The sequence below is a fragment of the Oncorhynchus kisutch genome, linkage group LG17 (genome assembly GCF_002021735.2).
Source record: "Oncorhynchus kisutch isolate 150728-3 linkage group LG17, Okis_V2, whole genome shotgun sequence".
Lineage (NCBI taxonomy): Eukaryota > Metazoa > Chordata > Actinopteri > Salmoniformes > Salmonidae > Oncorhynchus > Oncorhynchus kisutch.
This window is the reverse complement of record NC_034190.2, coordinates 55,301,932-55,329,472: the sequence shown is the minus strand read 5'-3', so window position 1 is coordinate 55,329,472 and position 27,541 is coordinate 55,301,932. Positions and strand designations below refer to the sequence as shown.

General features: G+C 42.0%; 1 protein-coding gene across 9 annotated transcripts in view; it reads left to right on the top strand.

Moving 5' to 3' along the window:
* LOC109907939 (kazrin) overlaps positions 1 to 27,541 on the top strand; it is a 209,951-nt gene that overhangs the window by 135,375 nt on the left and 47,035 nt on the right. Inside the window, exon 1 of one of the 9 annotated variants that reach the window (XM_031794114.1) lies at positions 3,216 to 3,453. The exons of 5 other annotated variants lie outside the window; for them this stretch is intronic. In XM_031794114.1, the coding sequence (XP_031649974.1) occupies positions 3,423 to 3,453 (31 nt within the window). In that variant the 5' untranslated portion in view covers positions 3,216 to 3,422. Of the gene's footprint in view, positions 1 to 3,215; positions 3,454 to 5,943; positions 6,235 to 27,541 lie in introns of those variants that run through there. 3 more of the 9 variants (XM_020506245.2, XM_031794116.1, XM_031794112.1) reach the window with 3 other exon arrangements.

Genomic DNA, 27,541 nt, shown 5'->3' with positions numbered 1-27,541 from the left:
TTCCTGTAGTCCACAATCATCTCCTTTGTCTTGGTTACGTTGAGGGATAGGTTGTTATTCTGGCACCACCTGGCCAGGTCTCTGACCTCCTCCCTATAGACGGTCTCTTCATTGTCGGTGACAAAGTACCTCTAATGTACTTGTCCTCTTGCTCAGTTGTGCACCGGGGCCTCCATTCCTCTTTTTATTCTGGTTAGAGACAGTTTGCGCTGTTCTGTGAAGGGAGTAGTACATGGCGTTGTATGAGATCTTCAGTTTCTTGGCAATTTCTCGCATGGAATATCCTTCATTTCTCAGAACAAGAATAGACTGACAAGTTTCGGAAGAAAGTGCTTTGTTTCTGGCCATTTTGAGCCTGTAATCGAACCCACAAATGCCGATGCTCCAGATTCTCAGCTAGTCTAAAGAAGGGCACTTTTATTGCTTCTTTAGTCAGAACAACAATTTTCAGCTGTGCGAACATAATTGCAAAAGGGTCTTCTAATGATCAATTAGCCTTTTAAAATTATAAACTTGGATTAGCTACCACAACGTGCCATTGGAACACAGGAATGACGGTTGCTGATAATGGGTCTCTGTACGCCTATGTAGAAATTCCATTATAAAATCTGCAGTTTCCAGCTACAATATGATGTTGTGAGTGACTTACAACATCATATGTTATTTTAAATGGACAAAAAATGTGCTTGTCTTTCAAAAACTAAAAAAATCCTAAGTGACTCCAAACTTTTGAAACGGTAGTGTACGTGGCGGGGCTAAATCAAGCTAGTCGTCTTGATTACTTTCCTATCTCATTCTCTCTGGCACCAAAAGTTTAAAAAGTGTTGAGAGGGGACAGAATGCGGTCTGACCATCACATAATTCACATATGTATTACTCTTACAGATTTTCCACGTGGGCGAGGATATTGCAGATGTATTTAAAGCCTGTTGGATGATAAATTGTTTTTAACTAATACAGAAAAATTTACAACTGACTTTTTCCGACATAACATAGGTACGGGACACTTTTAAATGTGCCTTTAGAGTCCATGCAACTCATCTCTAAAACAAAAGCAATTTAGGTTAAAAGAGTATATATTAACAAAGGAAATGGAAGGACTAACAGTACAGATAGATAGCAATAAAACTGTACCATAGAGGCTCAGAATAAGTTAGAGGAGAAACAAAAATAAATGGAGGAAATTATTCAAGAAAGATCGAATGTGATATATTATAGAAATTAAGCAAACTGGATGGAAAATGGAGAAAAATGCACCAAATTATTTTTCAATCTTCAACATAGAAATGCTGCCAAAAATAATTTACTGAAACTTGTTAAAAATGACAGAGTCAGCCATGATTCACCAAACGATATTTTGAAAAAGTCTCCTCCATCTCCAGTAACCGAAGTTAATCGATGGATTTTTTTCTATTAAAAATGTAACATTAACAGCTTTATAGAAAGATTCATGTTAAGGCCAAATTACAGAGGAGGAACTTTTTGGTGTAATTAAAGGCGTTACGTCGGGGAAACTCCAGGACTGGATGGCATAACAGTGGAGGTATACCAAACCTTTTTTATATACTCAGAGGACCGTTATTAGCATGTTTTAACCACTCTAATATACATGGTAGATTGTCAGACACTCAACAAGAAGGCCTGATTACATTATTATTATTATTTCATTATTACTCACAGTGGTAAATATAAAGATCCAGTCCATTTAATAAATTAGAGGCCTCTTACACTTCAATGTTGTGATGAAAAAAGTCTGGCAAAATGCTTAGCGCATAGAATTCAAAAGATATTGTCGGATGTTATTCAACCTAATTAGACAGGTTTTTGACATGGATATACATTGGAGATAATATAAGACTACGTATAAGTACTGGTAGAACACTATGAAAAATCTGGGAAACCAGACTTGGCATTCATAGCTGACTTTGAAAAGGCCTTTGATAAAGTATGACTGGAGTTGATATATTTATGAAACTTGTTAAAAAATGACAGTCAGCCATGATTCACCAAACTATATTTTGAAAGAGGAATATATCTCATGAAATGGGTTAAAGTCATGTATAGTAACCCTAGGTCTAAAATAGTAAATAATGGCTACTTCTCAGAAAGTTTAAAACTGTCTAGAGGAGTGGAACAAGGTTGTCCACTATTGGCATATCTATTTATTACGGCCATCGAAATGTTAACTGTTAAAATCAGATCCAACAATAATATCAAGGGGTTAGAAATCCAGGGCTAAAAAACAAAGGTGCCATTGTACAGCCTCATAGAGGATCTAGATACTTCTTCTAACCTCTCTGGATTAAAACCAAATTATGATAAGTGTATAAGTGTAAGTGTATTATGTGTTGGATCACAAAAAATATATAACTTTTACATTACTGTGTAGTTTACCAATAAAATGTTCTGATAGGGATGTGGGCATACTCGGTATACATATCCCAAAAGAAAGAAATTACCTAACTCCAATACATTTTAATAGAAAGTTAGCAAAAATAGATAAGATCTTGATTTGTTTAACACTTTTTTTGGTTACTTCATGATTCCATGTGTGTTATTTCATCATTTTGATGTTGTCACTATTATTCTACAAATAGTAAAAAATAAAGAAAAACCCTGGAATGAGTAGGTGTGTCCAAACTTTGGACTGGTACTATATGTTAGTATATACTGATGGAAGCTACAATCTACCTGCAATATTAAAGCTGATCTATCCCCTATTTTTATTTATTTAAAATAAACAAAGAAATAAGATACGTTCCATATGTTTCAAAAACCACATAGTTTCTAAATGTTAAAACAGAGCATTGGGATTGTAGTTCACATGGTCCCACCGGTAAGCAGTGCTTATAGATGAGAACCCTTGGGATAAGGCAGAATGCCTTATTAATGCCTTGGGTTCTTGAGAGCAACTTCTAGACCCGCTCTGTTTTAATTGAGCTACATTGCCTGGCCAACCTGTGTGAGAGGACACACACATTGAAGCTCTCACCTGCCTACTACAAGACCGCACCTTGCCATAACTCCTCCCCTAACCTGTGTGTGTGTGTGTGTGTGTGTGTGTGTGTGTGTGTGTGTGTGTGTGTGTGTGTGTGTGTTGGAGTAGTGTGGGAAAATAGTGACAGCTCTAGTTAGCGCCACCCCCCAGTGAAGCATTGGAACAGAGGGGGAGGGGAGGAATGGAATATGTAATTCTAAACCTGTGGGAGTCTCTTAGAACAGGTACAGAAAGAGAGAGAGCAAGAGAAAGAGAGAGGGAGGGACAATCTCGAAGTATTTCCTGATTTCCTGGACACAGTGCAGTGGAAGAAGAGTGGTTTTTGCCTGAGGAGTGTTGTTCAGATTCCCCTGTTGTCTATTGTGAGATTCCCAGCCCAGACCTGACAGTGGAATCCTTGGGGAAAGTCTTCTGTGAGGAGGGGATGAAGTCGGACAGGGAGGAGGGGAAACCTGGTGAGTGGAGAAGGAGTGGAGTAGTGGAAGAGCGTGGCTGCTTGTCATCGCTCTCCCTGACTAGTAGCCTTTAGCAGTTGTGTGCCGACTAAAAGCTTCAAGTGACACTGACACTGGAAGGGAGCTTGTGACTGAAGCTTTTGGTGAGGCCTGGTAGCGGAGCTGCAGCGGAGACCTGTGGGACTGTTTTTGTAAGCACTGTTTGTGCTTTTGTGTTTGTGTATTATTAAAACTCAGAAAACAGCGAGTTCACATGTGGGTAAAAGTGTCATGTGGGATGTTCAGTCACCTGCCGGCTGCCACTCATTGTCGAACCGTTCAGTTACTTTACCCAACTATGACCTCACGGCTTGTTGTTGTTTGAACATGGGAGTGAACTATGCCACCCTAGAGCCAAAGTCATACACTAAAACAAACTGTAGTTGTCAGGCTGACTGACAACAAGGTGTACCTATACCAACTCGGTAGAATATCTTCACATTTTACATTATTTATTTATTTCACCTTTATTTAACCAGGTAGCAAGTTGAGAACAAGTTCTCATTTACAATTGCGACCTGGCCAAGATAAAGCAAAACAGTTCGACACAGAGTTACACATGGAGTAAAACAAACATACAGTAAATAATACAGTATAAACAAGTCTATATACAATGTGAGCAAATGAGGTGAGATAAGGGAGGTAAAGGCAAAAAAAGGCCATGGTGGCGAAGTAAATACAATATAGCAAGTAAAACACTGGAATGGTTGATTTGCAGTGTAAGAATGTGCAAAGTAGAAATACAAATAATGGAGTGCAAAGGAGCAACAAAAAAAGTGATTGAATGAATGAGTTTTGTCTAATTGCAATTCACCAGCAGAATTCATTGTGGGTTGTTTAGTGAAGGCATTTCTTTCAGGCAGTGTTGTTTTTTTGTTTTCTAAAGACCTTTTGTCATGGGTTAGTGACTAGGTGACTCAGTGTTGTCCTTGGTTATTTGTACAGCAATATGTCTGAATTTCTCAGAACAACGGTACATTTGTGTTTGTGCCTGAATCATGAAGGCAGCATTGTTTAAAATAAATGTAAAAAATTAAACAGTGCTGCATCTAGGGTTATTGAGCTCACATTTCTCTGAGAGTGAATGCGTATTTTACTCTCTGTGTATTTCAGTGTTGTGACAGCATTGTCTATAGGTCATGTACATTTTAAATGTTGATGGTTCATGGGTACTGTAGTCCTCAGTGGATGAGCGCCTCTGTTTCAGGACTGACCTAGTCAGATCTGCTTAAAATCCTCTGATCAATTCCAAACCATGCGGGCCAAAATCAGCTCAGTACCATCCACATAGACCCTATCTGCTAACCGTCAGAGCATAGTATTCATTAGCTACTGTACTTGAATCCTCACTGCTTCCAGCTGAGGCTGATACTGTTTAGGGGGGCAGTTATAATGGTTATTGGAGTGTCCCAATAGCGTTGCTAGTAGTTTGAGTGACATACTCAGCTGTGCAGTGACAACACATCTGGTAATTCCTGCTGGCTTAGCCACAGGGTGTGGTCACTGACACCATTCTTGCCACCTAAGCAAAACAAACAAACAGTTTCAACGGTATTCATTGCTTCCGAGAGCCTAACTTCTATCCAAGGTGTGGCTACATATTAGCAGTTGTGTTTAATTATGAGGCATTCATGCTAACATTGCCCCAATAGCATCTCACATATTTTTGTGTTCAAACCAGAACAGGAATACTCATCACAAATGTCTCAGATAGGCAATGTAGATTGGTTTTCCCTTTTAAACTCCTCTATCTCAAATCTAGTCCAATCTACTCTAGCTTAGTCAAGTCTAGTTTTAGTACAGTATATGTGAAGGTTGAAAGTCCAGACTAGTTGTGACCAGTGTTGCGCTCAATTTCATTTAAATTTAGGAAGTAAACTGAAATTCCAGTTTAATTCCTGAATTGAAATGAAATTTTATTTTGGCTGAAACTGTTTTGAACTATGAGTTGACAGCATCTGTGTGAAGAGCTTACAGGCATTATGGGGAGATGACAGGTCAAAGTGTCATGCTCAAGGGCAGGTCACCTCTTCTATGTGTCGTTATTAAAATACCCTCTTTGTGAAAGAAAACTCACTGATAAGCTATTCTGTGTCTAGCTTTAGTGGTGGTGTCACTTTCAAGAGTAGACCTAGAAGCAACCGTATCTAGGGCTAAGGCCAGATATTATTGATCTCTGATTGCCTGGGGATATGAGTTCCTATATGGCTAGGTGGTAACTATAAATATAGTTGTACACTACAAAAGCATCATATCGAATGGACTCCTTTTTAACCGAAAATAATAATAATAATAATAATAATAATAATTGGGTGGGTACTTATATTTGCCCTACTGTAAAACTTAAATTAATAGCCCAGGTGTGTATTTGCTTAAATCACTGGAGATAACAGGCACTTATTAGAGACAGGCTGCTATTTGAGCCAGGCATCTATCTCCTTAATGCACACAGCTTTTGCTCATTTGCATAGTTAATTGTTTAATTCCAGCATTCACTTCCAGCGTTTTTATCAATTTCTTCATTTCCTGCAGTGTGTTATCATTTACACACTATGTCACGTTTCTTTTCTCTTAGTATGCCTCTATTTTGAGAGAACTTCCTTGACAGAATAATTATTAATCTCTTTGACTGTGCATTTTCACCAGAAATCTACTGATTTCTTGGGGTCTGTACTCCCAAAGTTGTTGACTGTTTTTATGCTTTCCAGCTAGCTAGAAGTATTCTGCTGTTTGCAGCCAAAGGTAAGCAGTTTCTTACAAACATTAAACCTTAAAAACAATTCATGGTAATTCAAGGTAACCTTGTAAACAATTCATTTAGACCTGGGTTTATTTGAAACAAGCGTTTATTTGCTGAAATGTGTGGGGTGGCCGGCTATTAAAAGAGACAGGCGGCTATTTGAGACCCAGCTTTTAATTGTTTTACAGTATTTCATGCATGTACAGTACAAGTGTGTAATGTCACATACGCCAGATTGGTGCAGTGAAATGTATTGTTTATATTGGGTCAGCCATATTAGTACAGCGCACCTGGAGCAAATTAGGGTTAAGTGCCTTGCTTAAGGGCACATCAAACAGATTTTTCACCTTCTTGGCTCAGGTATTAAAACCAGTGACCTTAAAAGGTAATTTATTTTAATTTTTTATAAAAATAAAATAAATAAAAGTAAGCTTTGAAATTATATAAATCTAATGTTTACAGTGATGAAGACATGGATGTCTCATGGTATGCAAAATCGTTCAACTTTGAGCACCTTTCTGAGCACTTCAACAATGGGCAAATATGGCAGGTTTTGTTCAAATGAAAAGGGTTGCTGTAATTCAAATGTATTTACTCAAAGAGATCATCCCCTACTATGTAAACCATGTCATAGTTGTCAATCACTCAATCTGAAAAGGTGTGGTGGAGAGGGGGATTTGCTCTATGGTGCCTGTATCATTATCTCTACCCCCATCCTGAACTTTTACCCCTTCCATGAGTCGGGACCTGGGTGGGGGACCCTGGTGTCTGTTTTCACTGCCCACCCACCCTCCCTCCCTCTCCTGGCTGCACCCACTGGCCTGTCAATCACACAGAATTAAGTGACAGGCCGTGTGTGTGTGTAGGAGTGTGTAGGAGTGTGGTTGCATATGCATGCGTTTGTGTGTTTCACAGCAGGCTGGCCGTGTCCAGTGTGACTGTGTAATTATGAGAGTGGCCTGATCTTGCCTCTGTAATTACATGACTGTCAGCGGAGTGGGTAGATGCAGCAGACCCTCTGTGTGATACTGTGAGGGGCTAAGAGAATGGCCTGCCTTTCATGTGTTTTAGTAGTTCACATGTGTTTGTATGTTAAGTTCAGGCAACTGGACAACAGGTTCTCAATACAAAACCAGTGCTTAGGGATAAAGGGGCAGAAACCTGATTTTTGTAGTAAATGTTTCACTTGAAAATATACGCTGAGTATACAAACAATCAGAACACCTACTCTTTCTATTACATAGACTGACCAGGTGATTACATAGACTGATTCCAGGTGAAAGTTACAGTATGATCCCTTATTGATGTAACTTGTTAAATCTACTTCAATCTGGGTAGATGAAGGGGAGGGGACATGTTAAAAATGCATTTTTAAACCTTCAGACAATTGAGACATGGATTGTGTATTTGTGCCATTCAGAGGGTGAATGGGCAAGACAAGAAATGTAAGTGCCTTTGAATGGGGAATTATAGTAGGTGCCAGGAACTGCAACGCTGCACTCAACAGTTTCCCATGTGTATCAAAAATGGTCCACCACCCAAAAGACATCCAGCTAACTTGACACTGGAGTCAACATGGGCCATTATCCCTGTGGAACGCTTTTGGCACCTTGTAGAGTCCATCGCCCAATGAATTGAGGCTGTTCTGAGGGCAAAGGGGGGGGTGGGGGTGTTCCTAATATTTGGTATACTCAGTGTATATGTCACGCTCGCTATCCTCAAACTCTCTGTCATAAATCGACCAAGGCGCAGCGTGCATGTAGTTCCACATCTTTTAATGAAAGTGAAACCGAAACAACCAAAAAACAAACAGGTAAACAGCAAAGAACATGACCCAACCGAGGTGCACACAAACAGAAAAATAATTACCCACAAAACACAGGTGGGAAAAGGCTACATTAGTATGGTTCTTAATCAGAGACAACGACAGACAGCTGTCCCTGATTGAGAACCATACCCGGCCAAAAACAAAGAAATACAAAAACATAGAAAAAAGAACATAGAATGCCCACCATAGTCACACCCTGGCCTAACCAAAATAGAGAATTGAAAGCCTCTCTATGGCCAGGGCGTGACAGTATAATCTACAGCAATTGTATTATTATTAGATAGTTGGACATGTTTTGCTGAAGCAGTGATGGGCAAAATCTAGTCAAAGTATTTTTCATTAGAATGTGTTTTATCTGTTTCACATGGCATTCTAGGTTGAACCTTTTCTTCTATTCTTGACTGTAAGACAAAGGATAATATTTTAGTGGATAGTCCAGTATCCAACCACCCTCCAATTCTTCCATGCCCATGGATGTAGTTTTAAAGCAAAAGGCTTTGCTAAACATTGGTTCAGCACATTTCTATTACACCAACGAGAAGTATTTGGCCATTGTGGCTTTTAACATTCATCCCACTGACTTTCGGTATGCCTCCTGCTATTTTCCATTAACTCTACCTCAGTTGACGAAACACAGAGACATAGGGTTTCCCTCCCACAATACACCTCTCTGAAAAGGTGACAAAAAACTGAGCAGTGACAGACTTCCTTACTGTGCGGCTTATGCACTAAATTCATTCGCAGGTGTGCTGTGCGTCTGAACTACCAATGTTTTCATCTTCACTGGAAACAGAAATGGCACTATTCTCGTTAAAATAAGAGTTTCCCGGGGATTTCAAGATGCTACTGAGATTATTTTGCCAAGGCTTGGAAAAAATGTATTTGCTAGTATATTTTTGTTTTCAAGGCTGGACTTTTGAAAGGCCTGTGAGTGTGAGCAACTAATCACACGTTTTTCTGCCAAGAAAGGCTGTTTTATCATTCATGTTTGACGGAAGGTCGACTTGTTGGCACAATTTCCTTTGTTTGTGTGTGTGTGCGTGTATGTGTGCAGACTTAAACAGAGCTCTTTGATTAAATATCAAAGGGGACAGAGTTTGTTGCCCTCATGTTTGGCCCAACCTACAAATACACAACTAGCTCTATTAGCCTTTGGCACCAGGAAAAAGGTTGTGTTTGAACAACCCACAAACATACGCACGCACGCATGCACGCTCGCACACACACATTTACATTGTATACAGTGAGAGATAATTTGTGTGACCGAGCAAATGCTATGCCAAATAGCATGAAGGAAACAGTCTTCGGTCATTCATGAGAAGATGCTGTGCTCTGACTCTTCTGTTTCCTCCTAGTGTTGGCAAATATTGTTTGCTGGTAGTTGTCTGGTAATGGCTTGTTACTTCAAGTCCTACAGCTTAGTGAATAGTTTGTGGGAATTGATGGTATTGAAAGGCGAGCTACAGTCTATGAACAGGATGCGTGAGTAGGTGTTAGGTGTCTCTAGGGATTGCAGTGTGCAGTGGAGTGCTGTGTTGACAGCATCTTCAACAGACCTATTAGCTCTGTAGGCAAATGAGTAGATCCATCAATGGGGATGTGCATGGCTTTAAGTAGGCCAGGACTAGGCTTTCAAATGCTTTCATGGCCACAGATGTCAGGGCGACTGTTCTGAAGTCGTTGAGTTAGGTTGTTTTGGGTGATTTGGGGACATAAAGAAGGAAGGATACTTTAAAACACTGTGGTACTGCACACTGGCATAAGGAAGTGTTAAAAATGCCGGTGAACACTGGAGCCAGTTGTTCTGCACAGTGGTGGAGCACGGCTGGGCAAATTGATCCGGCCCTTCTGCTTTCCTTATGTTTTGCTTTTTGAAAACAGTTCTGACCTCATCCTCCTTTATGGTGAATCCTGTAAGCTTTTCCAGACTGATCTGGAGTCATTGGCAAGGAATTGTGCTTCTAGTTTTTATGTGGTTTGTTTTGGCCTTCCTAATTGCAGAGCACGGTTCATATTTGTCTGATTTCAAGTTCATATTTTACGGAGTTATTTTCCTTATGTAGTAAAGATAGTTATTTTGAGAACCAGGGCTTGTTGTTGTCGTATGACGTTGCAGTTTTTATGGGATTACACGTCTCTATACGGAACCGGATATATGACATCAGGGTCTATGTACTCATCGAGTGTGGTACATGACGTGCTGAAGGTATCCCTGTGGATGTACTGTGGAGTTGGTACACCAGCGCTGATTAATCATGAAGCAAATACCACCGTCTATTCATTTTAGAGAGAATTTGATTGACCTGCTGGCTCGGTAGATGGTCAAAACCGAGGGGGATATGGCAGAGTCCTGGGTGATCGGACGTTTGACAATAGCAAGGCAGGCAGAGGGGGCCGGTAGAGTATTCCGGCTCGCTTCCATGTCCGGGTGTATTCCCAGCTGTAGGCAGTGACTGCCCAGATATGTTGTTAGTCAGTAATTCCACAGGTAACGAAATATGTTGTGGATGTTGTTGACTCCAAATGATTTCTCCCTGATGTTAAGTAAACTCAGCAAAAAAAGAAACGTCCCTTTTTCAGGACTCTGTCTTTCAAAGATAATTCTTAAAAATCCAAATAACTTCACAGATCTTCATTGTAAAGGGTTTAAACACTGTTTCCCATGCATGTTCAATGAACCATAAACAATTAATGAATATGCACCTGTGGAACGGTCGTAAAGACACTAACAGCTTAAGACACTAACAGTAGGCAATTAAGGTCACAGTTATGAAAACTTAGGACACTGAAGAGGCCTTTCTACTGACTCACCAAAAGAAAGATGCCCAGGGTCCCTGCTCATCTGTGTGAACCTGCCTTAGGCATGCTGCAAGGAGGCATGAGGACTGCAGATGTGGCCAGGGCAATAACTTGCAATGTCCGTACTGTGAGATGCCTAAGACAGCGCTACAGGACGGACAGCTGATCCTCCTCGCAGTGGCAGACCACGTGTACCGATTCTGTGCAGGCGTTGTTACATCTGAACATCACACCTGCGGGACAGGTACAGGATGGCAACAACAACTGCCCGAGTTACACCAGGAACGAAAAATTCCTCCATCAGTGCTCAGACTGTCCACAATAGGCTGAGAGAGGCTGGACAGAGGGTTTGTAGGCCTGTTGTAAGGCAGGTCCTCACCAGACATCACCGGCAACAACGTCGCCTATTGGCACAAACCCACTGTCGCTGGACCAGACAGGAATGGCAAAAAGTGCTCTTCACTGACGAGTCGAGGTTTTGTCTCACCAGGGGTGATGGTCGGATTCGCATTTATCTTTGAAAGAATGAGCGTTACACTGAGGCCTGTACTCTGCAGCGGGATCGATTTGGAGGTGGAGGGTCCGTCATGGTCTGGGGCGGTGTGTCACAGCATCATCGGACTGAGCTTGTCGTTGCAGCTGTGCGTTACAGGGAAGACATCCACCTCCCTCATGTGCTACCCTTCCTGCAGGCTCATCCTGACATGACCCTCCAGCATGACAATGCCACACTGCTCATTCTGTGCTTGATTTCCTGCAAGACAGGAATGTCAGTGTTCTGCCATGGCCAGCGACGAGATGGATCTCAATCCCATTGAGCACGTCTGGGACCTGTTGGATTGGAGGGTGAGAGCTAGGGCCATTCCCCCCCAGAAATGTCCGGGAACTTGCAGGTGCCTTGTTGGAAGAGTGGGGTAACATCTCCCAGCAAGAACTGGCAAATCTGGTGCAGTCCATGAGAAGGAGATGGACTGCAGTACTTAATGCAGTTGGTGGCCACACCAGATACTGACTGTTACTTTTGATTTTGACCCCCCCCCCCTTTGTTCTTGGGCACATTATTCCATTTCTGTTAGTCACATGTCTGTGGAACTTTTTCAGTTTGTCTGTTGTTGAATCTTATGTTCAGACAAATATTTACACATGTTAAGATTGCTGAAAATAAACGCAGTTGACAGTGAGAGGATGTTTATTTTTTTACTGATTTTAGTTACAAATGACTATATTTGTGTAAATATGTAGACCTCCATACGAAAAAACACCAACAAAAGTGAGAGACACAGAATCAGAGCTTGTAGAGTGGCAAGACTCAGTACCGCCATCTTAGATTAGTTTTTCGCTTTCATAGCATATAGAAAATGATCAAGCAGAGCATCAATTTCCTCTTCAAATGACTATTCTACTGCAGCACATTGCCCACTGAAGTAATTATTCCCTGACCCAATACAACCCATTCTCATTCTAGACACTCTGCCTGGAATAATAATATGTCAAGAAGAGGAATGAAAAATAAAACAGTAATGTCTATCTCCTCTCTCACCGTAGCTGTAAAGCAATAACTCATTAGTGCATCCATTTGCCTTCATTGTAAACACAACAGAAAAAGTTTGGAGTAATTATTTTCTGAGATTGTATTTTTTTGTCTCTGTAATTTGACTAGAGCGTTTTCTGGCATTGGTGGTATTTTTAGGAGTATCTATACCTGACTAACTGCTAGTTCACTGTAGCATCAATGCAGTGCATTCGGAAAGTATTCAGACCCCTTTACTTTTTCCACATTATGTTATGGTACAGCCTTATTCTAAAATGGATTAAATAAATACAAATCCTCATCACTACACACAATACCCCATAATGGCAAACAAAAACAGTTTTTTAGAAATGTTTAGAAATGTATAAAAAATGAAATACCTTGTTGCTTGTCCACCTGTGGTAAATTTGTCCACCTGTGGTAAATTAAATTGATTGGACATTATTTGGAAAGGCACACACCTGTCTATATAAGGTCCCACAGTTGACAGTGCCTGTAAGAGCAAAAAACAAACCTTGAGGTCAAAGGAATTGTCAGTAGAGCTCCGAGACAGGATTGTGTTGAGGCACAGATCTGGGGAAGGGTTCCAAAAAATGTCTACAGCATTGAAGGTCCCCAAGAACACAGTGGCCTCCATCATTCTTAAATGGAAGAAGTTTGGAACAACCAAGACTCTTCCTAGACCTGGCCACCCAGCCAAACTGAGCAATCGAGAGAAGGGCCTTGGTCAGGGATGTGACCAAGAACCCGATGGTCACTCTGACAGGGTTCATCTCTGTGGATATGGGAGAACCTTCCAGAAGGTCAACCATCTCTGCAGTACTCCAGCAATCAGGACTTTATGGTAGAGTGGTCAGACGGTAGCCACTCCTCAGTAAAAGGCACATGACAGCCCGCTTGGAGTTTGCCAAAAGGCACCTGAAGGAGTCTCAGATCACGAGAAACTAGGTTCTCTGGTCTGATGAAACCAAGATTGAACTCTTTGGCCTGAATGCCGAGCGTCACGTCTGGAGGAAACCAGGCACCGCTCATCACCTGGCCAATACCCATCCCTAAAGTGAAGCCCGGTGGCGGCAGCATCATTATTTGGGGATGTTTTTCAGGGACTGGGAGACTAGTCAGGCTCGAAGGAAACATCAATGGTGCAAAGTACAGAAAAATCCTTAATGAAAACCTGCTCTAGAGCGCTCAGCACCTCAGACAGGGACAACGGCCGTAAGCACACAACCAAGACAAAGCACGTCTCTGAATGTCCTTGATTGGCCCAGCCAGAGCCCGGACTTGAACCCAATATAACATTTCTGGAGAGACCTGAAATAGCTGTGCAGCGACACTCCCCATCTGCCCTGACAGAGCTTGAGAGGATCTGCAGAGAAGAATGGGAGAATCTCCCCAAATACAGGTGTGCCAAGCTTGTAGCGTCATACTCAGAAGACTCAAGACTGTAATCTCTGCCAAAGGTGCTTCAACAAACTAATGAGTAAAGGTTCGGATTTCTTTGCGTTGTCGTTATGGGGTATTGTGTGTAGATAGATGAGGGGGGGAAAAAACAATTATATATTTTAGAATAAGGCTGTAACGTAAAACATTTGGAAAAAGTCAAGAGGTCTGACTGTTCTTCCAAATGCTCTGTACATTCTTCACATTCATTGATTTACACAATTTCTTATCACAGCACTGGCAAACCATGGTTGACCAACATGGCTGACTTTTGGCCCATCATAAGAAGGTTCATGTCCATTGTAGTATTCTAATTATTAATTATATGATAGGAGCACAGTCATATTATGGAATCCTCTTTCCCTAATCCCCATGACAACCACATCACTGTGGTTAAAAAGTAGTTCCAACGTATCAGTCCATCTGTAGGCTCAGAATGATTTTAATCCCAGTGTTTGTGTTGTCACGCTTGACACACATGGGAGCTAACTGTGAACAGTGTGGAGGGATTACAGTCGGGAGTGAGGGAGTGAGGGTCGAGACTAGAGAGAATAGGTGCCGGTTGCGCTATAGACCAGGGGTAAATTTGTTAAACATTGCAGATAGAAATGTAATGAATAGTGCTGACATGATTCCCTATTGTACCTGAAAGACAATCATATCTGTTCTACACAATACATTTCTATATAAAAATTCTGTAATGCTACACTTGCACCCCTCTTAATAGTTCACAACGCAGTCAGCCACGCTCAGTTTATCACAAATAAACCTTCATTATTTGGGAGTATAAATGACTGAGCGTGTGTACATATCCTTTCTGCATTCAATTTGTCTTTCTTTAACTAGTCCCTGAGAGAGAAAAAAATGAAAGTGCGTACACCGCTGAGATGTGTGCTGGCCATGGCCAGTCTGGCTGATACAATCGACAGACAAGATTTGGCCTCTAGGGTGATGCGAGTAGATTTGGTAGGTATGCGATTGGGGAAAATAGCTAATCTTTCCTACTGGACTGTTTTTCAGTCACTGTCTGTCACGCTCTTCTCCAAACACACTCCCAAAAGTGCAACCCTCATTGCTCTGGGGACCTGGAGCATGAAATACTTTTGCCAGTGTGGGGCATGTCACATTCCTTTATGTTAGACTGCAGATTTTTCGGGCTAGATGTAGTATTTGCTAGATTGGGCATTGGCCACTAGTCTGTCCTGCTGTGTGTCTGAACTGTGTGTAGTTGCCTACTGTGAGTGTATTGCAGTTCTAACCCTGACATACATGATGATCATGCCTGCTAAATTTCAGAGGCATTTCTCACAATGAATTGGCTTTACAGGTTTAACTCTATACTCAGGTTGTGAATGTTATTAGAATCTTCATCATCTCTATGTTTTGACTGTCATCATATAGTTACGGTTGTATGTCAGAGTGGGGGTAGTGGTGTAGCCTCTGCAGAAAGCACACTCCAGCTCATCAATGAGTGTTAATGTGAGCAACCCTATCTCTCTTATAAATGAGTCCCGACTCCCCCCTCATCACTGTCTCCATCAATAAGGAATGTTTGCTGGATTTCTGTAATGGAGTGCCCCCGGAGCTGTGTCCCCTGCACTTTTCATTTTCGTCACGCTGCCCGATCCTGTAATGTCCTCAGGCGTCTCCAGCTGATTGTTCTGCTTATGTGAATTGACTAGCTAATCCGCAGAGAGGACTCTCCAGACGCAGCAACACTGCCTTCATCAGTAGTCAGAGCTCAGCCAGTGAGCGCTATGATCCACAGCCACTGATGGATTCACTATCAATGGCCCGTAATGATATGGTTGTGTGTGTGTGTGTGTGTGTGTGTGTGTGTGTGTGTGTGGTCAGTAAGGTCATGATTACTGTGTTATTTATATTATACAGAATGCTGTCTATATCAACCCATACAGCATGATGTTATGTTGTCATTCAGGTAACCCCTTGTAAAGCAGCATAAAGCCAATATCAAATACGGTGTATGTGCGGCAGTATGTGACTCTTCCATAAACCTAAACTGAAGTAGACAGACTAGCCTCGTGTATCCCTCCCAGACTGAAAGGGCAGCCTTGGGCTAATGCTTACAGCTGACCTACAAAGGGCAACATTGATCAATACCCCATCCAACGTGTGTGTGTGTCTTTCTGTGCAAGTCATGTGGGGACATGGTCAAGCAATACCTCCCACCACCACACACCTCTCAATAACTTTCCCACCCCAGTTGGTTAAATATGGCATTCACAACAATTCCACTTTTTAAATAGGTCTATTTACTTTTTTAATATAGAGATGACCATAGTTATACGGCTATATGAGCAATGTGGAGCAGGGCTTTTACTTACAGTTCAAAATGCTAGTGACACATCCATTTGTTTCACATCTTAACCTCTAAGATGAACCTCTTCCGAGAGTCACATCGAGAATCACATTCACTGGAGCAAGGGCGTGCTTAACATTCCCACAACTGCCAGAGCTAACCAGGCTTTGGGGTGTGTTATCCCTATGCAGTCCCACCTTGGAAATTGCAGACATTTCTGTTTGGTTTATTACCAAGGCAGGTAGAATGTATCACCTTGAAAAGGAGCCATTGCCTTCTGCATATGTAAAAACCACCACGCTTGAACAAGGACTTTGTTTCAATCTCTCTCTCACTGACCGTGGGTTTGAAGACTGACTTTTTAATGTACTGTGGAATCAATGATAAAATCCATTAAGTATAACTCATTCTCATTCCGTGGCTAGAGAAGAGCATATGGGATGGGAGAAATGTGACTGTTGTGAGTGTGCAGTATTCTGGTGTGTTCGCTACGCATTGGCACAATGGCACAACCATGGAGACAGACAGAGGCTCAATTCCAAATCAATCTCTTGGCCCTATCTCTAAACCCTTCACTTCTCCTCATATATCTCTTGGATAGGTATCAACAATGTGTTATTAGTCCTTGCCAAGCATTTCAGATCTACTTGAGTCAATAGGGGCCTAGGGATAGGGAGCGAGGGATTGGTTTGGAATTAGGCCAGAGACAGAGCCTGTCATGGCCATCTAAGTTTAATTGATATACCCACAGCACAGTGCAACTGTCTCTTCAAGTCTTCAGGCATCATCAGTGATGAGACAGAGATGAAGTTCACGAGGGAGGCCATGGCTCAGTCTATTGTTGTCTGGGAGCCCTAGGGGGTAAAATATTTGCTAATACTTCACTTGAAGTTTCGTAAAGGTTTATTCATCTTTTGAAATAACTTTTTCTTCTTGTATAATATGGTCATGAATAAGTAAATGATTTAATGATAGAACTCATAAGACTATATTTGGAATATGACATCTTCTTAATTAAAGTGGTGGTTGAGACAGGTTAAGCTTTACTCTGCAAGATTATCTCTTAATGATTTTACCGAGCCCATCTGTTTGAATTTGATATTCAAGCACCGCATTGCCATAGCTCGACTGCTGCTAAGTCCAAAACAAACAGGAGGAAGTAGGCTGTTACCTCCTGTCAAGAATGTACTTGCCGCTCGCCGCATTCCTGACCCGGACTATTCTTTCATTCCCCTTTTGATTCAATACTTTCCTCTTATGGGTAGTTCTATTGTTCTTCCTGGCTCTCATACAATGGTTCTTGTATTGAGCGCCTTGGATAAGGCTTAGATAGCCTTCTCAATCTCAGAGGAGGAATGTTTAGGAGCCCTGTTAGCGAACCCTTCCATAAACACGGCATCTTTTCCTGTTATTCACTGTCACATTCTTTAGAAGACTCATTTGTTTTGAAGGAATGATCTCTTGGCACTGTAGCTGTCATGGTGGCTTTGTCATGCTGGTATAAAGGATTCAGGAGACAGGCACAGGAATGCGTAATAGGGTTTTTATTTCTCCCAAATTATGACGTGCCGGGGAAAGGCACGGGGACGAAGACCAAACAAACACGTACACAGCACACAGGGTTGAAACACAAAACAAAAGAGTGAGGAGTGCCTTGAATAAATAACACACACACACAATTATTAACGCACGGGATGAGACCTGTAATCATCTGCGCAATCCACAAGGGAACGAAATCCCAAACACACAGCACAGTTACTCACACACACCAACACACATAGTAACAATAATCGACAAGACCATGGAAACCAAAGGGCACATAGATACAAATACTAATCAGTGGGAATAGGGGACATGTGTGCGTGATGAAAGTTCCGGAGGGATCCGTGACAGGCTTGTCCGTTTATGGTCGTATTGCTGCAAAGAAACTACTAAAGGACACCAATAAGAAGACGAGACTTGCTCAGGCCAAGAAACACGAGCAATGGACATTAGACCGGTGGAAATCTGTCCTTTGCTCTGATGAGTCCAAATTGTAGATTTTTGGTTGGAACCAAAAACCGCTGTGTCTTTGTGAGACGCAGAGTAGGTGAATGGATGACCTCCGCATGTGTGGTTCCCATCGTGAAGCATGGAGGAGGAGGCGTGATGGTGCAGGGGTGCTTTGCTGGTGATACTGTCTGTGATTTATTTAGAATTCAAGACACACTTAACCAGCATGACTACCACAGCATTCTGCAGCGATACGCCATCCCATCTAGTTTGCGCTCAGTGGAACTATCATTTGTTTTTCAACAGGACAATGACCCAACACACTTCTAGGCTGTGTAAGAGCTATTTGACCAAGAAGGAGAGTGATGAAGTGCTGCGTCATATGAATTGGCCTCTACAATCACCTGACCTCAACCCAATTGAGATGAGTTGGGTTGGACCAGCATGCGAAGAAAAAGCATCCAACAAGTGCACAGAATGTGGGATCTCCAAGACTGTTGGAAAAGCATTTTAGGTGAAGCTGGTCAAGAAGGTCAAGAGTGTGCAAAGCTGTCATCAAGGCAAAGGGTGGATACTTTGAAGAATATAAAATATATTTATTATTTAACACTTTTTAAACACATGATTCCATATGTGTTATTTCATAGTTTTGATGTCTTCACTGTTATTCTACAATGTGAAAATATAGAAAAACCCTTGAGTGAGTATAGGTGTTTCCAAACTTTTGACTGGTACTGTATACAGTGCATTCGGAAAGTATTCAGACCCTTTGACTTTTTCCACATTTTGTTAGAGACTTATCCGAAGCCACACTTGCATTGTCTTGGCTGTGAGCTTAGGGTCATTGACCTGTTGGAAGGTGAACCTTTGCCCCAGTCTGATTTCTGAGCGCTCTGGAGCAGGTTTTTATCAAAGATCTCTGTTCTTTTCTCCGTTCATCTTTCCCCCGATTCTGACTAGTTTCCCAGTCCCTGCTGCTGAAAAACCTCCCCACAACATGATGCTGCCACAACCATACTTATTGGCCAGGTGATGAGTGGTGCCTGGTTTCCTTCAGACGTGAAGCTTGGCATGCAGGCTGAAAGTTCAATCTTGGATTCATCAGACCAGAGAAAATAGTTTCTCATGGTCTGAGAGTCCTTTAGGTTGATTGATTGATCGAATTTATGAGACAATTTTTTGAAATACATAAGGGCGCTCGAGCCGGTGGCACCGCCACATACAATTAAGAAAATCATCAATGATAACACATTAAAGCTGAAAAGCTTATTTCCACTTTGGTCCTTTTGGCAAACTCCAAGCGGGCTGTCATGTGCCTTTTACTATGGAGTGGCTTCCGTCTGGCCACTCTACCATAAAGGCTTGATTTGTAGAGTGCTGCAGAGATGGTTGTCCTTCTGGAATGTTCTCCCATCCCCACAGAGGAACTCTGGAGCTCTGTCAAAGTGACCATCGGGTTCTTGGTCACCTCCCTGACCAAGGCTCTTTTCTCTCGATTGCTCAGTTTGGCTGGGCGACCAGCTCTAGGAATAGTCTTGGTGGTTCCAATCTTCTTCCATTTAAGAATGATTGAGGCCCCTATGTTCTTGGGGACCTTCGATGCTGCAGAAATATTTTGGTACCCTTCCCCAGATCTGTGACTCAACACAATCCTGTCTCGGAGCTCTACTGAAAATTCCTTCAACCTCATGGCTTGGTTTTTACTCTTGACATGCAATGTCATCTGTGGGACCTTATGTAGACAGGTGTGTGCCTTTCCAAATCATGTCTAATCAATTGAATTTACCACAGGTGGACTCCAATCAACTTGTATAAACATCTCAAGGATGATCAATGGAAACAGAATGTTTGCACCTGAGCTCAATTTCGAGTCTCATAGCAAAGCGTCTGAAAACCTATGTGTTATTTATGTTTTTATTTCTAAAAACCTGTTTTCACTTTGTACACACTATAGGTTATAGTGTGTAGATTTATGTTTTATTTAATCAATTTTAGAATAAGATTGCAACGTAACTGTGGAAAAGTGAATGGGTCTGAATACTTTCTGAATGCACTGTATATCTGGTATATCAATTGCCTACTAATATTGTACAATCTGTGTGTAACTTCATTGGCCTGGGCTATTGTTTGTTTGAATTCAAGAAGAGATTCATCTCAGTTTGTCAGTGTTAAAGTTGCCACTCATTTCGGTCATTTTTGTAGTATTAAAACAACACAGCCCCGGGGCCTATGATTTCTTAATCCGGGCCTGTCAATATATATAGACTTGCTTTGGTCAAAGGGGACACCATGATAAGAGAAGGGAACTATTTGTGACCAGACTGAACTACTGGTTGTTAGAACCATATGCATCAGTACTAACTGTGCTGATTTATTGGCCTTCTAAGCTCTACTCTGACCTTCTTTCTAAACTATCTGAGCTACTAATACACCTGAGCCCCTTGTGCCCTGCTATGCTAGTGCTTGGTGATTTCAACATACATGTCGACTCTCCTGACTGCACTCTCTACTCTCCTGGCTGATGTCCTGGACTCCAACTTTGGACTCCAACAGCATGTGGACTTTTCCTCCCACAACAAAGACCATACTCTGGACCTGATCTGTACTACAGGGGTGGATCTGGCCAAACTGGATGGAAATGAGTCACAGCTGTCCAACCACAAATTCATCACCTTCATTCTAGGTATTCCTGTACCCACTCAGCCCCAGAAACACCCCATTCATTTAGGTGTCTCAAAACTATAAACACAACCCAGCTTACTGAATCCATCTCCAACCTGCCTGTTACTGACTCTGTGGCTCAATACAACACTGCCTTGGCCTCCACACTGGATGACGTTGCTCCTTTAAAAATCTGCCTGGTGTTTTTCTCCAATCTTCTCGCTGAGCTACTCTCTCGCAAATCTACTGGCCGTTGTCTAGAACGACACTATAAAAAGACTGAGCAAACAGTACATGTGCAGATGTATGACAAACGTAAGAAAAAACACAAAGAGCCCTTAAATGCAGCTCGGACATCTTATTACTCCTAACTCATCAGCAATGGCAGTGGTAACTACCGGGTGCTGTTCTCTACTGTGAGCAAGCTCCCTCAACTCATGAACAATTCTGCAACTGGGGGTCCCTCAAGGCTCGGACCTAGGACCACTACTGTTTTGTATCTACATGCTACCACTGGGAAACATCTTGATTGAACACGGACTGGGCTTTTACCTTAATGCTGACGACACTCAGCTGTATGTCTCCACAAACACTGACACTGCCAATGCACTCCTGGTCAGTTGCCTGCAGGACTTCAAAGTGTGGATGAAGCTGGGTTTCCTGCAGATAAACTACAAAAAGACAGTGGTCTTCCTGATAGGCAATAACCTCTACAGGATCGGTCCCCCTAACGCGGGACGGTTGTCAATAACAGCTGGTGCGTGATGTCTAATATTAAAGAAGCCTCGAGGTATTGCTCATCTGAGGTGGATTATCATATGATAAGTGGTAGACCACACTATCTACTAAGAGAGTTGTCATCTATGTTATTAGTACGCGTCTATTTACCACCACAAACCGATGGTGGCACTAAGACCTCACTCAAAGAGCTGTATAAGACCATAAGCAAACAAGAAAATGCTCATCCAGAAGAGGCGCTCTTAGCGGCCGGGGACTTTAATGCAGGTAAACTTAAATCCATTTTACCTAATTTCTACCAACATGTCACATCTGCAACCAGAGGAAAACTATTACGAACTACAAAGGGAAATCCAGCCGCAAGCTGCCCGATGAAGCGAGCCTACCAGACGAGCTAAATGCCTTTTATGCTCGCTTCGAGGCAAGCAAAACTGAAGCATGCTTGAGAGAACCAGCTGTCCCATACAACTGTGTGATTAATGCTTTCGGTAGCCAATGTGAGCAAGACCTTCAAACAGGTTAACATTCACAAAGCCGCGGGCCAGACGGATTACCACTCCCTGACCGAGTCTGTAATACCTACATGTTTCAAGCAGACCGCCATAGTCCCTGTGCCCAAGGAAGCTAAGGTAACCTGCATAAATGATTAGCACTCCGTAGCACTCACGTCGCTAGCCATGAATTGCATTAAAAGGCTGGTCCATGGTTCACATCAACAGCATCATCCCGTGTAGCGCAGACCCATTCCAATTCATATTCCGCCCCAACAGATCCACAGATGATGCAATCTCAATCGCACTCCACACTGCCCTTTCCCACCTGGACAAAAGGAGCACCTATGTGAGAATGCTGTTCATTGACTACAGCTCAGTGTTCAACACCATGGTACCCACAAAGCTCATCACTAAACTAAGGACCCTGGGACTAAACACATCTCTCTGCAACTGGATCCTGGACTTCCTGACGGGTCACCCCCAGGTGGTAAGGATAGGCAACAACAAGTCTGCCACGCAAGCCCCTCACATCAAAACGTATTCCCCCTCAGGAGACTGAAAAGGTTTGGCATGGGTCCACAGATCCTCAAAAAGTTCTACAGCTGCACCATCTTGAGCATCCTGACCGGTTGCATCACCTCCTAGTATGGCAACTGCTGACAGTAAGGCGCAACAGAGGGTAGTACGTACGGCCCAGTACATCACTGGGGTCAAGCTTCCTGCCATCCAGGACAAATATAATAACCAGTGTCAGAGGAGTCATAGACTGTTCTCTATGCTAGCGCATGGCAAGCGGTACCGGACTGCCAAGTCTAGGACCAAAAGGCTCCTTAACAGCTTCTACCCCCAAGCCATAAGACTATTGAAAAATGTATCAAATGGCCACCCGGACTAATTACATTTGTTTTTACTCTGCTGCTACTCGCTGTTTATTTTATTTTATTTTACCTTTATTTAACTAGGCAAGTCAGGAACAAATTCTTATTTTCAATGACGGCTTAGGAACAGTGGGTTAACTGCCTTGTTCATGATCTATGCATAGTCACTTTACCCGTACCTACATGTACAAATTACCTCGATTAACCTGTACCCCCACACATTGACTCGGTACACCCTGTATATAGCCTCATTAATTTATTTTGTTAGTTTTTATTATTTTTTCTTTAGTTTATTTGGTAAATATATTATATATATATATATATATATATATAACTCTTCTTGAACTGCATTGCTGTTTAAGGGCTTGTAAATAAGCATTTCACTGTTGTGTTTGGCACGTGACAAATAAAGTTTGATTTGATATTTGACAGTCACTCTCAAAGTGACCAAAGTAAAAAATCAATAACCTGGCAATGTTCCATTGATTTTTATGACATATGTTGCCACAGCCTGCAACTGAGGGACTCATCCACTCCTTTATCTCATCCCTTCTGGACTATTGTGATGCCCTGTTTGTTGGTGCATCTGCCAAATACCTAAGAAGGCTACAATATTCCCAGAACTGTGCTGCACGTGTCCTCACTCACACCTCACACCCCGAGCACATCACTCCAGTGCTGTTCAACTTTCACTGGCTCGTTCTTCATGATATTCAAACATTCATAGGTGACCAGCAGGGTCAAATAATAATCACAGTGGTTGTAGAGCAGGGATGGGCAATTCCAGTCCTCGAGGGCCTGATTGGTGTCACAGTTTTGCCCCAGCCCCAGCTAACAAACCTGACTCCAATAATCACTTAATCATGATCTTCAGCTTAGAATGCAATTTGATTAATCAGCTGTGTTTGCTAGAAATGGGGAAAAAAGTGTGACACCAATCAGGCCCTCGAGGACTGGAGTTGCCCACCCATGTTATAGAGGGTGCAGCGGGCCAGCTCCTCAGGAGAATGTCAGTTGGCTTTTCATAACCGAGCATTCAGAGGGAGGGAGGGAAACAGTAGGTCCGGTGAACAGGTTCCATAGCACCAGGCAGAACAGTTGAAACGGGGGGAAGAGAGAGATGGGAGAATAAGAGGAAGCATACTTAAGTTCACACAGGACACCAGTTAAGACAGGTGAATTTCACCAGGTAGGACAGACTGGCCCTAGCCCACATAGACTATTGCAGCATAGATGCTGCCGGGGGTCCGGGGACACTGTGGCCACACAGGACACCAGTTGTCTGACGATACCCCCAGACAAGGCCAACCAGGCAGGATATAATCTCACCCACTTTGCCAAAGCACAACCCCCACACCACTAGAGGGATATCAACAGACCACGAAGATCTCCTCCACCGTACTAGCCAAAGGGGCGTAAGAGATGACAGGAAGATCACATCAGTGACTCCACCCACTCAAGTTGAGTACAGAGGCTGGCCTCATTTAAGGCACAGCTAAAGACTGAGCTATTCTGAAAAGCTTTCAAGGACCTACACTGCGTGTACCAAACATTAAGAACACCTTCCTAATATTGGGTTACACTCCCAAACACACAGGAAGCTGTTGCGTGTGAAAAACCCAGCAGCGTTGCAGTTCCTGGCAACGACTACCATACCCCATTCAAAGTTAACTAGGTGTCTGATAGCTATTGTGCAGTGACATTGAGACCTATAAGTACCATTGCGCCAGAGCCACAAAAGGCTTTTCTGGTCTCAGAGGTATTGACGATGCTTCTTGAGTGGCGTTGTGTTGGTGTGCAAAGAGGTTGTAAGGTTGCACCCAGATTGGGATGGAATTTCCACTCTGCTACACCTTAGCATCCCGTTCCCCACTCAATGAGTCAGCAGAACGAGAACTCTACAGGGACATGTCTCCCCAATTGAACCCCCCTCCCCATCTCCCTCTTTCACTCAGTCTGAAGAGGGAAAAACAATCAAAAAATGCACCCCCCTCTAGACAGTTGCTGTCATTCCCTATCAATTTAGACCTCAGTTTCCATTCCAGCCAAGTCCAATTTCAGCAGCCTCGTGGCCGCCAGACATTGACAAATCAAATCAAGTAAGATGTTATTTGTCACATGCTTCGTAAACAACAGGTGTAGACTAACAGTGAAATGCTTACTTACAGGCCCTTCCCAACAAAGCTGAGAGAAAAAAATCGAAAAAATTACACAAAACAACTATAACACGAGGAATAAATGCACAATGAGTAACCATAACTTGGCTATATACACAGGGTACCGGTACTATGCTGATGAGCAGTTTTATGATGTAATTTAGGTAGATACAGTGCCTTGAGAAAGTATTCACACCCTTTTTTCCAGATTTTTTGGTGTTAAAGCCTGACCTTTTTGTCACTGACTTACAAACAATACCCGATAATATAAAAGTCCAATTATGTCTTTCAATTTTTTTTTACAAATGAATTAAAAAGCAAAACCTATAATGTCTTGAGTAACTATGTACGCAACCCATTTATTATAACAAGCCTAAATAAGTCCAGGAGTACAAATTTGCATAAGTCACATAATAAGTTGCATGGACTGTGTGAAATAATAGTGTTTAACATGAATTTTTTATGACTACAGTCCCTCATCTCTGTGCCCCACACATACATTTATCTCTAAGGTTCCTCAGTCAAGCAGTGAATTTCAAACACAGATTCAACCACAAAGACCAGGGAGGTTTTCCATTGCCTCACAAAAAAGGGCACCTATTGGTAGATGGGTAAAAAAATAAATACAAAAAACAGACATTGAATATCCCTTTGAGCATGGTGAAGTTATTAATTACACTTTGAATACACCCAGTCACTGCAAAGGTACAGGCATCCTTCCTAAATCAGTTTCCAGAGAGGAAGGAAAACCGCTCAGGGATTTCATCATAAAGTGACTATTTTAAACAGTTACTGAGTTGAATGGCTGTGATAGAAGAAAACGGAGGATGGAACAACAACATTGTAGTTACTCCACAATACTAACCTAAATAACAGAGTGAAAAGAAGGAAGTTTGTACAAAAAAATAACCTCCAAAACATGCAATAAGGCACTAAAGTAAAACTGCAAAAAATGGCAAATCCAACACATCTGTGAGTACCACCCTTCATATTTTCAGGCATGGTGGTGGCTGCATCATGTTATGGGTATGCTTGCCATCGGCAAGGGAGTTTTACGATAAAAATAAACAGAATAGAGCTACGCACAGGCAAAATCCTAGAGGAAAACCTGGTTGTCTGCTTTACAACAGACATTGGGAGACCAATTTACCTGTCAGCAGGATAATAACCTAAACACAAGGCCAAATATACACTGGAATTGCTTACCAAGACAACATTGAATGTTCCTGAGTGGCCTAGTTACAATTTTGACTTAAATCGGCTTGAATGACTGTCTAGCAATGATCAACAACCAACTTGACCGAGCTTGAAGAATTAAAAAAATAATAATGTGCACATATTGTACAATCCAAGTGTGCAAAGTTCTTAGACTTACCCAGAAAGACACAGGTGTAATCACTGCCAAAAGTGATTCTAACATGTATTGACGCACAGGGTTGAATACTTATCTAATCAACATATATTAGTGTTTTCTTTATCATATAATTTTTTTTTTTACAAATGTGAGATTTTTTTCCACTTTGACATTACAGAGTATTTTGTGTAGATCGTTGACAAAAAATTACAATTAAATCAATTTAAATCGCATTTTGTAACACAACAATATGTGGAAAAACTAAAGGGTGTGAAGGTACTGTAGGGGTAAAGTAACTAGGCAACAGGATAGGGGGTCCATGCCAAATCTTTTCAGCCTTCTGACAGATTGCCAGACCGTTCATACACACGGGTAAGGTTCGAGAATCTCCACTGTTTCTATTGGAAGAGAGAGGAAGAGGAGAGAGAGAGGTAAAGGGAGAGAAAGCTAATCACAGAAAACCCAGAGAAAGGAGTGCACAACAGTCTGAGGTGCAGCGGAATGAGATACTCATTGCAATGATTTAAGGTTATTTTAAGGTAGTATAAAGGCAAACTGTTCACTCTCTCTCCCAATTGTTTGTTGTTAACCAATGATGGAGACTTAAAGGTGTGCAGGAAAATTTGAAGAGTGATGCTTACATTTTCATAGACTTAATGTTTGTTTAGCCACACAATGAACTAGAGCCTTGATAGAGACAATGTGGCATTGACGTAAGCTTACTGGTATGTGAAGATGTGTAGTTGTGTAGAAGTGCAGTGAACAGTGTTTTCCTGACGACTCAAACTGAATTCTTCCACTGCTTTATGTTCGCTACATACTTCAGTCTGAGACTGCCATTGTTGAAGTTGTTTGTGGTGATGTCAAAATGAGGGGGTTGTACAAAACAAATTAGTCAGTGATTGGATCATCTCTAACCAATCAGAGTAGCAGTATGTTTTTAAACGCTGCTTTACCTGCTTTAGCCAATAATGAAAGTGGGACAGCATGGTCCAGTGGTCCAGTGGCATGTTCTGGCTCTGGCCCAACCCATCTATTTCTGGGACTAATCAGAACGGTTCAAATGTGTTTACGTTCTGGAAAACGTTGGGTAGGTACTCAGATCTTCTGCGGATAAT